The 17,499-nt window shown below is 32.1% G+C and overlaps 2 protein-coding genes across 3 annotated transcripts in view; both read left to right on the plus strand.

The window, feature by feature from the left end:
* The first annotated feature begins 6,290 nt into the window (after positions 1-6,290).
* On the plus strand, positions 6,291-9,599 carry LOC111617681. The gene is made up of 4 exons (XM_023358965.1): positions 6,291-6,413; positions 7,468-7,634; positions 8,471-9,136; positions 9,230-9,599. The coding sequence occupies exons 3-4, from the start codon at positions 8,695-8,697 to the stop codon at positions 9,541-9,543; spliced, it is 756 nt and encodes a 251-aa protein (XP_023214733.1). The 5' UTR covers positions 6,291-6,413; positions 7,468-7,634; positions 8,471-8,694; the 3' UTR covers positions 9,544-9,599.
* A 2,587-nt stretch (positions 9,600-12,186) lies between these two features.
* Positions 12,187-17,499, plus strand: part of LOC111617690 (platelet-derived growth factor receptor alpha-like) — a 12,858-nt gene continuing 7,545 nt past the window's right edge. The window contains exon 1 of one of the 2 annotated variants that reach the window (XM_023358974.1): positions 12,187-12,412. In XM_023358974.1, coding sequence (XP_023214742.1) covers positions 12,381-12,412 — 32 coding nt within the window. In that variant the 5' untranslated portion in view covers positions 12,187-12,380. Of the gene's footprint in view, positions 12,413-13,577; positions 14,012-17,499 lie in introns of those variants that run through there. The other variant, XM_023358973.1, reaches the window with a different exon arrangement.

The raw sequence follows: 17,499 nt of genomic DNA on the forward strand, positions 1-17,499 counted from the left end.
TTGGGTGGGTACTCCATATGTCTGACTCATATGAGAGCTTAGTGGCTGGGAACATCTGATCACAGTGTCTTGCCTCTCTTTACGAATCTCTTTAAGAATCTGAGTGAGAATAGGGGATTATACAATATTTTGGTGTGTAGTATCCATGAGCTAAACCTAGTCAGTCAGAACTGCTGAAAGGAAAAACAGATTCAGATGAATGTGTTAAAAGTGATGATGAACCAACTAGTGATGCCAGTATTTTTAATGTTTCAAGTAACTATTCAAGTAAAAAAGATAATAAAATAATAACAACCTGTGATCTTCTTTGCTTTAGTTTTCAATGTGCTCGAGGAATGGAATATTTATCATCTAAAAATGTAGTTAATCATTTTAAATATTCTCATTTTATGTCTTATGTTTATCTGTCATCAATTTTAATATACTAAAAATGCTTTAATATGCAAATAGTCTGCAATGTTCAAGAAATGATGGACAATATTTCAAAATAATTTTATTGAGAAATGAGCAGAAATAAGAGATTACAATTTTCGTCATATAGAAAAACAACACTTTTAAAGGTTGACCATCACAAATCTGACAATTAGTAATTTGACATTAATTTTCACGAGAGCAATTTCAAATTTCCTACATTGAACCTGCCACTACTGTTTAGTGGTGTAAGCTGTTGCATAAATTTGTTGGTATGTCCAAACTTGCTGGTGTTTACAAATAACTTGGCATAAACTATAAAACATAACATTTGTTTATAACACTGACTCCAATATGAATAATTTTTATGATACAGCATAGAAGTACGAAGCATCACTTTTTCCTTCTGGATGCTGGGACCTCTAGTCTGAAAGTGAGAGTTTCTTCCTTTGTGTCTTTTTGTTCTCTTACGCAATTGCTCCGGCTCCTTCACATCTTTTCAGGAAGTAATTTGTGATCTCAACAGCAGTCCCCCTCCAGCAATAGTGAGCTATTACAGACTAGTAGCCTGGGACGCCCCCTAGTGGGCGTTATTTGCAAATTTCCATGAGGCACGGTTCCTTTCACTTTTTTGTTCCTATCAATATGCTGTACAGCTCTGTTAAAGTTCCAATGGTAAGATTTACCCTCCGAATGAAGAGGTGGCGACCCCCCCCCAACTGTAGCTCCTGTGCGAACAATAAAGTCAAAGGAACCATACCCCTACTCGCAACCCTTCGCGAGATATAAGCTCCTGAAATAATAAATTCCTATTACAAATATACTGAATTATTTATATTGTTATATTGACCAAATAATTATGGTCCAAATGAATAATAATAATTTATATTGTTAATTTAAATAATAATTAAAATTGTTAATTTGAATGTTTGAAATATGACACACGATAGGGGCGCCTCTAGTGTCTGTTATCAAGCGGTTACGCGGACGGACACCCGTTGAATGGGTTATATATATAGATATTACAAGTATCTAGGGTTGAATCTCAATGACCTGACGTGACTAATGTGTCCTGTTGTTGTTGCGAATCTGCTGCTTTAGCCGTTGGAGTGTGAGGGTTGGTCTCAACAACTGGTTGAGTTTTGTTTTTTCCGGAGTGCTCTCCGTGTCCTCCTTTACTTATGTAGGCTGGCTTGAATCTATTGATATTAACGTTGATATGTTGATTTCACACTAATATCTTAAAGTTTTTGTTTTCCCACTTCAATACACAATATGGTCCTTTGTACAGTGGTTGTAACCCTTTTCAGACTATGTCAGTTTGCAAGAAGACATGGGAACAGGTGGCATGATCTTTATGCACGAACACTGCTGTTTTCTTGGGAAGACGTGATACAGGTCTAATTTTCTGCATTTCCTCTCTCAGCCTACCAATGAAGGTAGCCAGGTCAGGATGGTCCTTAACTGGGGAGGGGAACTCACCTGGTAAACATAGGGACACTCTGTAGATCATCTCGGCTGTTGTTGCCTGGATATCATCCTTCCAAGCAGCTCTGAAGCCCAATAGTACTGTAGGGACTGTAGCGGTCTATTGGTTTATGGAATGTACCATTATCGCTGATTTGAGATGGTGATGGAATTGCTCTACTTAGTTGTTTGCAGATGGATGGTAAGGAGTTGTGCGAATTCTTAGTCCCCATCCAAGAAGTGAGAGCTGAGAAAAGCGAAGATTCAAACTGGACTCCTTGATCTGTTGTCAGGTGCAGTGACAAACCAAAACCATCCTGAGTAGAAAGTCTCCACTACTGCTTGTGTAGTACTTTTAACTAAAGAGAATACTTTCAGCTACTTAGAGAAACAGTCCATGCAGATGAGACAAAATCTGTATTCATTCGATGAAGGTAAGGGTCCCACTAAGTCTATGTGGACATGCTCAAATCTAGCATTAGGAGTAACAAAGATACCATGCTTCTTAACTAAATTTCTCTGCTCTTTTACTGATGCTTCCAAAAATGTTGAACACTTGAAAACTAGATGTGTACCATGACAAATGGGACATGCCAGTTGTGCAATACCATGGTGTGCTGCAGCAATTAATTGCTTGGACTGTAAAAATGGGCAAAGTCTGGATGGTGGCACTCCTATTGGTCTTGGTCGACCAGAGTGAATATTGGTTTGGGAAACAGCCAGTGCTCTAGCTCATTGTTCCAAAAATGAAGTTATATCTTTAAATGTTGGTGTTCTGTCTTCTTTTGGGAAAGTTCCCATTTCCTACGAGATTCTTGATCCATTTTTTCCCAGTACCCTACTTGTGATCTCCACTACCAATTGATCTCTGTGGTACCTGTCACTCTAAGCCTGAAGTGACGACTTTCTGTCAGAGTATACCCTTTTTTCCTTCTCATTCCCACCCCACCTCATCCTCTAATTAACCATACCTATCTCCCTGTCTTTGCCAAAGCTATATCATGGGTCAAGCCTTTCCTTTAACTTCCTGTTCCTCTCAGAGTATACTATGACTGGCTTAGGACCCAGTTGGAGTAAGATCCACTGGGATGCTCCCAAAAGAGTCACCAGTTTGGCCTGTAACACTGACAACTCCTCATACAGTCTGACTGACAAACTGTACAACTAAAACTCTGTCATTATAGATGCAGTACGCAGCACCTACTTGGTTGCTGTCTTTTGAACTATCGGTGTAGATTTCAACATTGCTTAATGTCAGTTCACCAACATCCCATCCAATTCCAACCCTCAGGCTTGGGTGGGTACTCCATATGTCTGACTCATATGAGAGCTTAGTGGCTGGGAACATCTGATCACAGTGTCTTGCCTCTCTTTACGAATCTCTTTAAGAATCTGAATGAGAATAGGGGATTATACAATATTTTGGTGTGTAGCATCCATGAGCTAAACCGCATAAGGTTGGTGCTCTGTAAAGCGCATGCATGAATGCATATAATCTGACTGCTTTACACAATTCAAATATTTTTGCCGTGGAAGCTATCCCACGTTCGACAATATAGCGTTTCAATTGGGAATATGCATATACAAACTTATATTCAAATACACAATAGCAATCTTATTATTGTTTTCCACATGTAGTATAGAAATTTGTAATAACATACATAATGCGGTTATAATAAAATATTAATTTTAAGTAATTTAAAGTATGTTAAAATATGAAAATAATCACACAATATATATTTATATTTTAGAAAATACAAAGGAAGCTGCATTTCCACAGCTTCCNTAACTTCTTTTAAATATTATAGATAAAAGATAGGATTTATATGTACAATTTAAATATTAATGAATTTTACGCTTGTTATTTTAGTATAGAATACGAGTTCCATATGATGCCTTCTGGAGAGAAATGTTTGGATACGGCTCGGTGCCAGAATTTTGGCAAAATGGATCTCAAGTGAACGATTTTGGATATCGTCCAGAATCAGAAACCACTAATTATAGGCCATATCCTGAGGTGAATGAGTACGAACGGCCCTCAGAAATAAATAATTCTTATTCGTCGTATCCTCAAGCGAACGAATATGGACGGCCTTCAGAAACAACTGATTATAGGCCATATCCTGAAGTAAATGAATATGGAAGGCCTTCAGAAACTACTGATTATAGGCCATATCCTGAAGTAAATGAATATGGACGGCCATCAGAAACAACTGACTACAGGCCATATATTGAAGTGAATGAGTACGGACGGCCCTCAGAAACAAATAATTGTTATTGGTCGTATCCTCAAGCGAACGAATATGGACGGCCTCCAGAAACAACNATAATAAAATATTAATTTTAAGTAATTTAAAGTATGTTAAAATATGAAAATAATCACACAATATATATTTATATTTTAGAAAATACAAAGGAAGCTGCATTTCCACAGCTTCCATGAACAGCACACCACTGGATCTTGGGATTAAGTATAATAAAATATATTGAAAATGAAAAACACTTCTTGTGTTACTTTGAATATTTGAAAGTTACTCTTCTAATTCTGTTTACTTTTTCAATAGAACTGTTTGAAATTTGTCCAGTGTTTCTTGGACATATTGTATATCTCTGTTTTTAACTATTTCCAACCTGTGGGCACTAAAAGGGCCTTTTTTCCATAGTCATTGTGGGTTCGGCTAGGCCACAATGGAGGCAGCAAGATTGCGGGAGATGGAACCTGACATATCACCAATGAAAATTTCTGGAGAGATTCTCACCTGGATTCAATCTTCAGGCTCCAGATCAATAGGCTGTCTTCATTGTCTTCGTTGCCTCAGCCATTTGGCCATCTTGCTTCATACTAAAAAGTTGATCATTTTCATCACTTGAAGATCAATACACTCTTCAGCAGAGCCATCTAGATGGGAAACTGGAGATTTTCTCCAGGTCTAGAGAACACTTGAACCCATAGTGGTTCTTATCCCTGTAAACCCTAAAAAAAATATAATCTTTAAAACTCTATTTATTAATAAAGAAACATTCTACTTGTTTCATTTGTTTAAAAAACAGATGGCAAAAGGGGCTCACTATACCCTGGATCCAATAAAAGCTCTTTATGGCCCTGTTCTTCAGTAGTGAGAGATAATTATCCAGGCATATGAAGTATATATCTGGAATTTTCCTAATTTTTATTGTTTTGCTAGAGAACTAGTTTCCAAACGTTTGACTTAATATTTATTTTTTGAGATATTATATTTGTTTTTGACAATGTAGTTTATCAAAATGGACATTTTTTAATGAAAATAAAAATATCAATTTTCATATAATTATTTTAAATTTTTTTTATAAGTGTTAATTGATACATTTATAGAATTCTAAATGAAAATACTTTGCTTTTTAAAATATTTCATAAAAATATTATTGAAGAAAATAAATCTATAAAAATTAAAATATTTTCTATTACATTGTTTAGAATAGGATATATGAAATTTTCATTTTACAAACATTTCGACAGAATGTATTTTCTATTATGTTGATAGTTTTCAGTAAAACAAAATTGTTTTGCAGAAAACTAGATATTAAGTACTTGTTGACTGTTTAATATTGAATTTAATATTTATTGCTTATTAAATTTATTTAGTTTCCTTATTTCATATTGAAACATAGTACAATGATTATTATTGCACACAATTAGGTTCAAATAATTTTCAGATTTACTAAGAAAATATTCTCTCTCTAAATTTAATATTGAATTTAATATTTAGATTTGTATGAAAATAATTCTAAGTGGAGTTTTATTTTGTTTATCAACTTTTTTAATGCTTTTATTTAACTTTCTTTGTATCGCCTTGAAATCTTGCAAAATCAAATTGCATCAATATCTAATCCAAAAAGTCAAACTCTGAGGACATNTGAAGTGAATGAGTACGGACGGCCCTCAGAAACAAATAATTGTTATTGGTCGTATCCTCAAGCGAACGAATATGGACGGCCTTCAGAAACAACTGATTATAGGCCATATCCTGAAGTGAATGAGTACGGACGGCCCTCAGAAACAAATAATTGTTATTGGTCGTATCCTCAATCGAATGAATATGGACGGACTTCAGAAACAACTGATTCTTGGCCGTATCCTCAGGGGTACGAATATGGACGGCCATCACATACGAATGACTATTTGCCGTATTCTGAAATAAATGAAGATAAACGGCCCACAGGAACGAATGATTATTGCTCCTATCCTGAAACTATTCGGTATGAATCTCAACCAATAATAACCGAATATTGGACACCCCCGGAAATGAAAGAGCATGAACAGACATCAAAACCACAGCATTATGCGCCACCAACAGAAGTGTTACAACATTGTCTGGTGCCATTGTTATTCGGAGATCAGAAGCAGCCATATGTACTTTTTGAATATGGAAAACAAACAGAACTTTCCGGATATAACTCTTCATCTCTTAATTCTTCAAAAGCGCTAGAACCAAACCTGCATATAGCGTCAGAAAATTTTCAGTTTCTCTTAGATGCGGCCGATCAGCAACCTAACGGTAAATTTTATGAATATTATTTTACTAATAATTTAATATTAATGTTAACATATACAGCTAAATTTTATATAACCGTTCACGAAGCCAGTGACAAAAAAGGAATGCCTAGATTGTATCTCTATAATCGTTACAATGGTCTGGAAGGCAATTCAGCCAAAATCTCTATAATACAATTTTAATTGCATTACTATCAAAAAGACATATCGAGATATCACTGAACCTGTTGCTTTTGACTGTTTATAGAGCTCGATGTTGGCACTGCAATTAGGCTTTTGAGCACATTTGTAGAAAACTTATATTTGCTGTTTTCTAAATTATATTTCTATTTTTCGATATTGCTGGATATAGTTTTTATTACACTATTTAGCTAACTGAAAATGATAACATCATTCATCAGGGAATAAAGCCGATGCAAGAAATTTAGACAATTTATTTTGAATGAATTCAGATATTTATAATTTTTGTTAATAACGTAGAACATAAATATAAAACTTATAATGACAAAAAATTTATGTTCAACTATAAAATGGAAATTATTGTAATGAAGAGTTTTTTAATGCATGTGGGAGACAAAGACTTTATTTATAATAGACGTTTACGTCTTATTTTTAGATCTTATTAAAGAATTATATTTAGTTTTCTGTATTACAATTATTCAACATGCCGTTATTTTATTTCTCCATCGATACACAAATATTAATATTATAGCAAGTTATATACAATTATAATGCATTTATATATAAATTGCTTAATATACAATACAATAAAAATATATTGGTTATGCTTTATGTATAGGTTTACAATAATAATAATTATATACGAGTAATACTTTTTAACTTACGCCAAGCATTAAAATTATAGTGTAAAAACCACAAACAGGTTAGATATTCTCAAATAAATCTCAAAAGCATCTTTCTTAACTACTGATTTGATAAATTTATTCCAAGTACAAATTTTAATTTTCTTTCGTTTACTTTTCTCTAATGCTTATATAATATTTGAATTCTTCTAACCTAAGTTTTGTTAATTTTTTAAATGTTTTGGAATACTTTAGTTTCTGAAATGAAGGAAACTGACTCGAATCATGACGGTCCTGCTGTATATAATGCAGTGAAAAATATTACACAAGATGAAGAAGAAATACTCTTCGAAAATAAAACTGCAGACTGCATAAATGAAGAAATTTTTAGTGAGTCCAATGAAACAGAAGAGTCTCCTGCTGTAAGTTTAAATTAATTAAAATTATTTCAGACAAACTTTTTCATTCTGATATCATTTACACATTTATTACTGATAAATATCCGTAAAATGTTGTCTAAGTATTAAACATTGCTTAAGAATTATTGTATTTTATTACTGTATATATATTACTCATATTCTGATTTTATTCGCCATTTACTTTTTTCATTATAAAATGTTTCCTGTAACTGTTACTTGTAAGAATAATACTGTAAAATATTTATAAATAATAAATCTAATTTGACGCGAAACTTTGATTTGCATAAAAATATGTATGATTAAAAGTTCTACGTGTGAAGATTCGTAATGTAGAAAATGTCATTCTTAATATAATACAGTCGACCCCCTATAACAGTGTTGATTATTCCGTTTTATGAATTCCATGTTGTACGAGTCACTTAGATTTTACAAATACATCTGCCGGACTGTGAACGGCTCACGTATTTGTAAAATCTAAGTGACTCTTACAACATGGAATTCATATAAAACAGAATAATCAATACTGTTTTATATGTTCCAGGGGGGTCGACTGTATGTAAAGATTGCAGATGATTCTTTAATCAAAAATTACAACAACAACGATAAATATATTATTGTTAATCATGATTTAATTTTTGTTATTTCTGTTGGTTAACATGAAAAACGTACGATTTTAGTAATGTCTTTAATAGCAATTTCGATCACTTTCCGATGCCTATGAACACGTTGCTCGGCCATTTGGCCGTTAAAACAAAACTGTTAAATAATTATTGTATTATTCTTCACTTCATGTCAAATATTTTATAGTTTATGAGAAAATTTGTAAATTTATTTTTCAGGAAAACATTCGAAATGTTCCTGTCTCTTCAGCAGAAATCAGTTCAAATCAACACGAACACATTAGATTACGACCGTATTTAATGCTTTCATTGAACCGGAAACATATTCTTTAGTATCGGAAATAATATATGAAGAAGAGCCTGACTCAACAGATGATCTGTCAGAAAGTGCTTATAGTATAGACTCAGATACAACGTCAACTGAAGACGAACTTTCTGATGACATGAACAAAAATCAAATATTTGACGAGTCTGATATCGATGAAAATATGTTAATAATGGCTCAATATCAACCAGAAAATGATGAAACATACGAATTGGTATCAATCACTGCAACTTCCACTTATCCTGATATTAAATCATACATATCAGATTTGATAATAAAATCGGATACGATGTCAAGTGTTTCTGACGATCTGCCTGCGACAAGTTGGAACAAACACGTAGACGAAATTTCTGCATTCAATAATTCTAGAGAAAGAGTCGAAGAAAAAATTATTCGAGTGCAACCTGAAAGTGATCTTGGTTTATATGAAGAAATAGCAGAAAATGAATTGGACGTACAGGTATTTCAATTTGATGAAAGGAAATATGAAGTGAATACGAAACTTTCGCAACTTAAAGATGTTGTGGGAGATGCAATTGGATCAGAAAAACTTGAAGAAGGTAAGATCACAAATATTTCATCTGTTATCGAATGTTCGATTTATTTTTTGTATAACTTCAAACTTTTTATTTTCCTTCTTTAACACTTATTAGATTTTACGATGTCAAGTATTTCTGAAGAACTTTCTGCGACAAATAGGAATAAACACGTAGATGATATTTCTTCATTTGATAATTATAGCAAAATAGTTGAAGAAAAAGTTATTAAAGTGCAACCTGAAAGTGTTCTTGATTTATGCCAAGAAATGGCAGAAAATAAATTGGATTCACTTTTGTTTGATGAACATAAATTTGAAGTAAACACAAATCTTTCACAACTTAATTATGTTGTGGAAAATTCAATTGGATCAGAAGAATTTCAAGAAGGTAAGATCACACAAATAGTTCATCTGTTATGTAAAATTTAATTTTCTATTTTTCGTATAACTTAAACTTTTTATTATCTTTCGTTAATAGTTATTACGTTTTACGAACAGTACATTTAGATATAAACGTAATTGTGAAATATTTAAAATAAATTATTAAGCGTAAAGTATTAATTGAAAATTTTCAGTATTTTACAGCTGTTTGAGTTAAAGTAATATTTTTAGAATTTTCTTNTGACCCTCCAAGATTTTTGCAAATCTCCACATTTTGAAACACCCTGAATTCAAAAAAGTCAAAACAACAGGAAAAAATTCCATGAATATGTATTTATGTATGTATGTATGTGTGTGTTGGTGTCTATTTCATTTAATATTTCAGGATGGGTAAAGATTGCCTAGCCTGCTTTCTGGGCAAACTAGTCTTACTCTGCTTTAAACCAGGAGCTAACCTATACTTCTTAGAATGATTGGAGATAGTTCAATCTTTAACAGCTCTAAAGAAAGTATAAGAAATATCAAGAGCTGGTTTGGGCTCTACAAAGGGATAAGAAGCACCTTGTTTGGCCAATAAAACAACACTTACATTGCCAGCAATTTCCTCATGTCCTAGCAACCACAAGAGAAAAACTCTGTTATTGGTAGCTAGCTCATTGAAGCTCAAGCAGCATTCTCAAACAAATGCTAAAGTAACTGACAAGAATCAACTACTTTTACAAGAATACAAGAATCAACTCAGAAACAATGTAGATGATCTTTTTAACAAGAATTGTCTTTTTATTTAGTGTGTTTGCAAAATAGTGTAAACACACTAAATAATAGCTAGGACTGCTTCTTGCAAAATTGTGGGAAACTATCCATTGGGATAAAAAAAAAGCCCCTATGTGACTATCCTTCACAAATGTCAACATTTGTGCCACTGTCAGTCAGCGGTGGCCTTATCCATTGCGAGACTCTGGGCGGCAGATCTTTGCGAGGCTCTTGTCCTTTGTGCAAAGTATATAAATTGAAATAGTAGGCACTTATTAATATATACTGTACTATAAATTAAATTTATTTTATTGTTATAACTAATAGCCAAGGATAAAATAAAAAGTTTTAAATATCAACTTTTTTCTACTTGGTTATTGCGTGAGGCCCCTCCAAGAGTGAGGCCCCGGGCGATTGCCCTGCTCGCCACCCCCTAAGGCCGCCACTGCTGTCAGTTTTGGATCTATCTGTTAATCACACTATATGCTGTGAACAAAAGATCATCCTAGCTATATGCCAGTCAAGTCAAGTGGGAAAAGAAACCAGATAATGCTTGTCAAACACAAATCAATGTAAAATTCTGTCAGACCCCATCAAAAGGACTTCCTTCCTTCAACATACACCTTAGTACTTGGTTTAGAAGTAAGTCGACTTGAGCCTACAAATGGCATTCCTTTCCTCAGCCTGAATAAACAAGAGCAGAGGAGCAAGACCCAATAGAACCTGGAGACATAGGTATGGACTTATTAATAGCAAGGCATGTAGCATGATGACTTTGAAGCTTAGTTTGATAGTCTTTGTAAAGTACTCTAGGCCACCAAATTATGGTAGCATAACTATTTTATATTTGATCCATTATCATAAAACTTCAAAAGAGGACACATGATTGTAGACCCTGAGTTTTGCCTTGGGTACCTCTACATAACTAGAAGAAAGATATGTCTAGCTTTGTGTAGCATCATCTCAAGGTGTAACATCCATAACAGGGTAAAGTTGAGTAAAACTTGAAGGTACTATACTTGACTAAGGAAGAAACTGCAGCCTTGTTACAGAGAAAAGATTTAGAGAAACTCTATAAACCTCTCTTGTGAATAAAGAGAACAATAACACTTTTGTCAGGACTGATGCTTAAGCTGTTGTGCTTACACCAGCTTTGCAGACAAGTCAGTCTTATGGCTACATGGAAAAATAATAGAAATAATTTCCTTTGGTTATAATAAATTATTTTTATCTTTCATGTTTTTTCTTATTTCAAAACAGATCTTACTTTAAAAATGCATATTATATATAAATTATTGATATTAATAATATGTTTTATCTTATTATGATTTTTACAATATTTTATTTAGAAGGTTGGTTGGATCTATTCTAAGTATTAGTGGAATAAATCTATTAATTATGCAGTTATTTCATAAATTCGTAAATTTCAAATAAACACAAAAAATTTTCAAAATCTTTGAATTTATTTCCATCACCATATACATTTAATGTCTGTTACAAGGTATTAAAGTATATAAATTGAAATTAAAGTATATAAATTGAAATAGTAGGCACTTATTAATATATACTGTACTATAAATTAAATTAATTTTATTGTTATAACTAATAGCCAAGGATAAAATAAAAAGTTTTAAATATCAACTTTTTTCTACTTGGTTGTTGCGCGAGGCCCCTCCAAGAGTGAGAACTTTTTTCATTTAAATAATCTATTCTTTTTTGTTTCATAGATACATTTGTTTTGTTTTAACTTTAAAAACTTTCAATTAACCAAAGTTTTGTTGTTAATTTTGTAATTCTCTCTTTTACAAAAGTTTTATTGATCTATTCACAGTTGATTTAACAGAAGAAAAATATCATTGTTTATTTGTGTTTTGTCCATTTTCAACCTTATATTTATTTCTTAACAAAAACATAATAATTATAATAAATATGAAATCATATACTGATTATTCTATGATGATCTGAAATTATGAGTACTGATGGAGTAATTATTAAATGCAAAATTTATTTGATTCTATTTCAGATGGTCCTTTGGAATATTATTATGGGAAATATTTACTTTAGGACGAAATCCTTATCCTGGCATAGATTTAAATGAAGAGTTCTTTAAGAAGTTAAGTGAAGGTTACAGAATGGAAAAACCTGAATATTCTCCTGATTCTTTGTAAGTAGTTCACATTTTAGTAAATTAACTTACCATTAATTTTAATTAACACTAAGGATAACCATTTTAGAGTCATTTTCTTCCTGCAATGAATTAATAAATTTTCATCAATGTTGGAACAGGTACAAATAGCAAATATTAAAGTTAATTGTAATTATAAAAAAAAATAGAATACATTCAATAAATTTTATAATTTAATTATTTTATTATAGTTAATGCAAATATTTATGTAAGAATAAGAAAATTAATATTTTTATATAAATCAAACAAAATTAATGTACTTGGGGTCCCTGGGCAATAAAATTTGAAATGGTCCCTATTTTGTTAAACTAATCTAGTAGCCTAAAAAAAGAAGGTCGTCTCGGAAACTTGTGAATTGTTTTTAAGGATTGCTGATAGTGTATAAATGGCGGAAAGATAGACAGAAGCAAGGTTTTTTTACCTTTGTGAATATGTCGTTTTGTATTTATACAATTTTTTAAAAATGTAATTAACGCCGGCCATAGTTTATTTTACTATTTTTACTTAAACTAATCTAATTTGTGACTTACTTCTGACTCAAAATCAAAAGAGTGCTTAGTTCAATATACCTTCACTAACGTTTTCATACGAATTCTGAAACGCAGTGTTCTAAGGAAACCCGTGCGAAACAGATATGTTCGAATAACATTGATTCTGCCCATTTTCTTTTATTCACCTGAAGAAGAACTAAGTTTGAAAATGTTAGTGAAGGTATATTGAACTAAGCACTGTTTTGGTTTCGAGTCAGAAGTAAGTCATATATTTTACAGTGTGTATAGATGAGATTACTTAATCTAATTTGATAACTTTCTCAATATACATAGTGATTTTTATGTAAAGGATTCATTTATTAATTACTATTAAATTAAGCCCCTTGATGAAAAAAAAGATAATGACAATTATTTACTTTACACTTTTATTATTACATTTAGATCACAATTACTAGATTTAGTTACATAACATTAGATCTCAAGACAATAAGTTTATGTTTCATTTATATTATTTTATAAATACATTTATTTTAATTTTCTTTAAACATTCTTTTCATTCATACATAAAAAAATCAAGTTTAAATATTCTTTTTTTGAGACTTTTCTATTGCAAATTCTTCAATAAAGTCATCATAGTTGCTTATATTTAATAATTCATGTTCAATATAGAGAATTGTCATGGAATTTAACTGGTCCTCATTCATTTTGTTTCTTACACAATTTTTAATTCTTTTTAGACAGGAAAAAGATAGTTCAGCCAAATCATTTGATATAGGTAATGTTCAAAATATTCTTAAAATAATTTCTACATTGGGAAATGTTTGTATCATGTCTGATCCAACTTTATAAGTGTCAGTATGTGAATATTCTTTACCTTCTTGAACAATTTTTCCAGTTTATTAAACTTTATCTTCAAATTTATATTTATATCTTTCTTGTAAATCTCTTTAATGCATTCTCTTTTTTTTTTTTTCATTTTCTGGCATAGAATGAAAGCATGAAGAATATTTTGAAATTTTGCAAAGTGTCTTTATATGCTTGTTTTCTGTGATAAAATTTTATCATCATGTGATCACAAATTGTATAGGTAATATTTTGCTTTTTTGTTGTTCTTTCTTCAAATTTATCACTAGTATATTTTTTAACCTCTTTTTCATCAAATTTGAAATTCAGAAATGAATTTGAAATCAGTTATTATTTTATCATTTTATATTGTAGTATTTTGTAATGGAAAGATCAAGAATCTTGAAGGCCCTTGTGGGCTCGTTGGTCCCAGGCAGCCACCCAGTTTGCCCATCATTTAATTCGCCTCTGCCTGGATAATTTGTTATTCAGTTTTTGTTAATATGATTTATATAAAAACCATAAAACTCCAGCAAATTTATTTATTTCAAATGTTTTAGACTATTTTTAAAGATCTACCTCAGGAACAAATTTATTAAAGTCATTAAAAGAGTGAAAAGAAAGAGCATTCCAAGATACCGGGTTTATATAATATTCCACTTGGTGATGATCAGTTGAGATTACACTTGAAATACTTGGTGCCATATCTTTCTGCAAGATTAAAGGAAGATAAATGTACTATACAATTAAATAGTAAATTTAAATAGTAAATAGTAAAATTAAATAGGATCATTCTGTCACAGATTTGGCTACCTAGAGTTTGATATTGGATGTTCATGTGGATTTCCAGAGAGTTAGATCAATACGTTTCTTTATATAAACATCTCAAAGTCTGATAATTATATTAAAGCCAAACAATTACTGGATTAAATTGGGCTACATTACCACTATTAATAAGTGGCAGTAGTATAGTCCTGATTTAATCCAGTAATTGTTTGGCTTTAATATGCCAGTCTAGTAATATTTCCAAATTAAAGTAACTGGAATTGTAGGAGATAGACAAATCAACCAAAATCTCTAAGTGTATCAATGCTAAAGATGCATGAGGACCTTTTAATCAAGTCAGCTGTGAGCCAGCAAAATGATGGACAGGGCTTGTCATATATAGAGTGGTCCTTTCCGTGAAAAATTCTTGGTGTTTTGACTTGTCTGGATTCATTCTGGGTTCCTAGAGCAGTAGGCTGACAGCTTAACTGGTTGGCCATCCAGCTCTCTAAATGTGTTTGATGGTACTAGTAAGTAAATACACTCAAATACTATTTACAGAGGCTGTTATATTCATCATACTTAATAGTATACTGTGTGTATCAGTGGCATGCCGTGACATTTGATGATAGGGAAGCTGTGTTTCTGTAAGAAGCCAACTTCCAGGGGCAATCAGTTAATTGCGCCTGATCGTCTAGGGCAGTGTTCCGCGGCACACTGGTGTGCCATCACATGGTGAAAGGTGTGACGTAAACTTTTACATATTCTGTTAATTTCAAGTTTTATTTATATATTTTTATCACAGTTTTTGTGTTTCTTAAGCTTGTATTTCATTCTCTGCTACAGCACCGATGAAATAAGATGATGATTGTATATTCTTTATTACAAGCCACGCATTTTTATGTATTCTAAGAAATTATATGTAAAATAAATTTGCTCACAGGTGTTGATGTCTTTTAATAACAATAATAATAGGTTAGTGGCATTACGTAATTCTATTAATAGTATCATATCATACGTTTTTGAGGGGAATAACATTTTGGTGTGCCGTGTTGAGTCGTGGGTGTGCCGCAAATAGAAAAAGGTTGCGGAACACTGGTCTAGGGTCCATTCGTATTCGTTTGTTCGATAAGCCAGTAAAATCCGTAGACTTCTAAATGTATTTTTCATATCACAATTACATTCTGGATCGCTAGCCACGATATAAGGGCTACAATTTAAAGTAAAATAATAATAACTTACTTGGTAAAATGTATGGTGGATATATGTACAGTACATACCTGGTACAAAATATTCTTCAAATGTATGAATATACTTTTAAAGAAAATTATAATTAAATATAGCTTTATAATGAAACGTACATAAAAATAACATAAAATATTATTTTATTTTAAAATCTTAAAACAATCCACTTAGTCAAATAGCTCCCTACGAGTGGTTAATGGATGGAATCAGAGTAGGTTGCACGGCACGTGGACTGCCAAATCCCGAGGGTGCCGATACCGGTCAATGTCAAATACTTCTTTTGTTGCATCACTAGTATATCTCAAAGGAGGCGACAGGGTTATTGTAAATTTTAAACGTTTCTCGCCATAGCTGTAAAAATCTAAATATGTTAAACTTAATAGTCATTTGTTTTCTAACTAATTCGTTTTAGGACCACATGTCCACGGAAATTTCCAAAATTTACAACTTTTTGGTCACTCTCGTCGAACTGGAAAAAATTCTGTCTTTATTATCTAATATAACGAAGAAATCAGTTTCCACTGTACTCAGCTAGAGATTGGTTCAGTTAAGCTTTTGTTTAAGTACAATTCCGGCTCTTTCAGCAGGATTTTGTTTGTCCCCAATTCCCTAATCGCTTAATTGTTTAACTACTACTTAATTAAGTAGAAATAAGTCGAAACCGGTTACTTTGTACACGAATATTTGTAGTCTCGGGAAAAAAAGTGGAAAGACAAATTTTTATGACAACGGATACATAAATCGTAAATTTAAGGAAAATAAATTATAGAGCTTTTTCTGTACCTCATGCATCTCTCTCATTCATTAAATTTAGTTGTAAATGATTCTACCAAAGTAACAGTTAATTCTTTAACATTGTACAAGAATTGTACACATTTTCTTCTACATCCCCTTATAGATGAGATGGGACATACTAAATCGTAATATCTCTGGTTTAACATTGAAATATGTAATATAAGAAGGGAGAGCAGAATTAAAATATTACAGAACTATCATAAAAACATACCAGTAAATTCCTATCGGTTGGGTTAAGTTATAAATCTACTCGCGAATCACATAATTGGGCGAGGCCGGCCAAATATCTAGCAGGCAGGTGGCTAACAGCCCAGAACCGGTCCTGGATAGAATCATTGGAAGCGTTATATGTGTGTAGCTTCCACCAACTAAACCGGGTGAGGTTAGTGCTCTGTAAAGCATATACGCGAATGTGTGTAATCTGGCTGTTTGGAAGCTGATCCAGTTTCGACAATACAGTGCTTCCATTCTGTCCCTGATATTCGAATATACAATAGCAATCTTATCTTTTTTCACATGTAGTATAGAAATTTGTAATAAGATATACAAGACGGTTATAATAAAATAATAACTTTTAATCCAAAATACGTTAAAATATGAGAATAATCGCGCAATATGTATTTATGTTTTAGAAAATACAAGGAAAGCGGCGCTTCCACTGCTTCCAATGACGGCACACCACTGGTGTGTATACTATTAGGGTTTCTCAAACGGGATCCCGGGATCCCGGTTGTTTTTTTAACCCGGGAAATATCCCGGGAAATTTTTCTTATCCCGGGAAATCCCGCAAATTTCTTAAAAATTCACTTTTTTTCTTATTTTGTGTTAAGATTGAGGAATTTTGCAAATAGAAAGCATAATTAACTCATTCACTGTCAGAATACATTTGTATTTATTAATTTTAAACCTACCTATTAGTTTTTTTTT

This window comes from Centruroides sculpturatus, unplaced genomic scaffold (assembly GCF_000671375.1).
Source record: "Centruroides sculpturatus isolate CEXI.00-Female unplaced genomic scaffold, Cexi_2.0 scaffold1143, whole genome shotgun sequence".
NCBI classification, from domain to species: Eukaryota; Metazoa; Arthropoda; class Arachnida; order Scorpiones; family Buthidae; genus Centruroides; species Centruroides sculpturatus.

Excerpts from the sequence above, each read along its gene's own strand:
- LOC111617681 (XM_023358965.1), top strand. The coding sequence starts at position 8,695 with ATGAACAAAAATCAAATATTTGACGAGTCTGATATCGATGAAAATATG. Across the intron at positions 9,137-9,229 it reads ATCAGAAAAACTTGAAGAAG|ATTTTACGATGTCAAGTATT; the intron begins GTAAGATCACAA and ends AACACTTATTAG.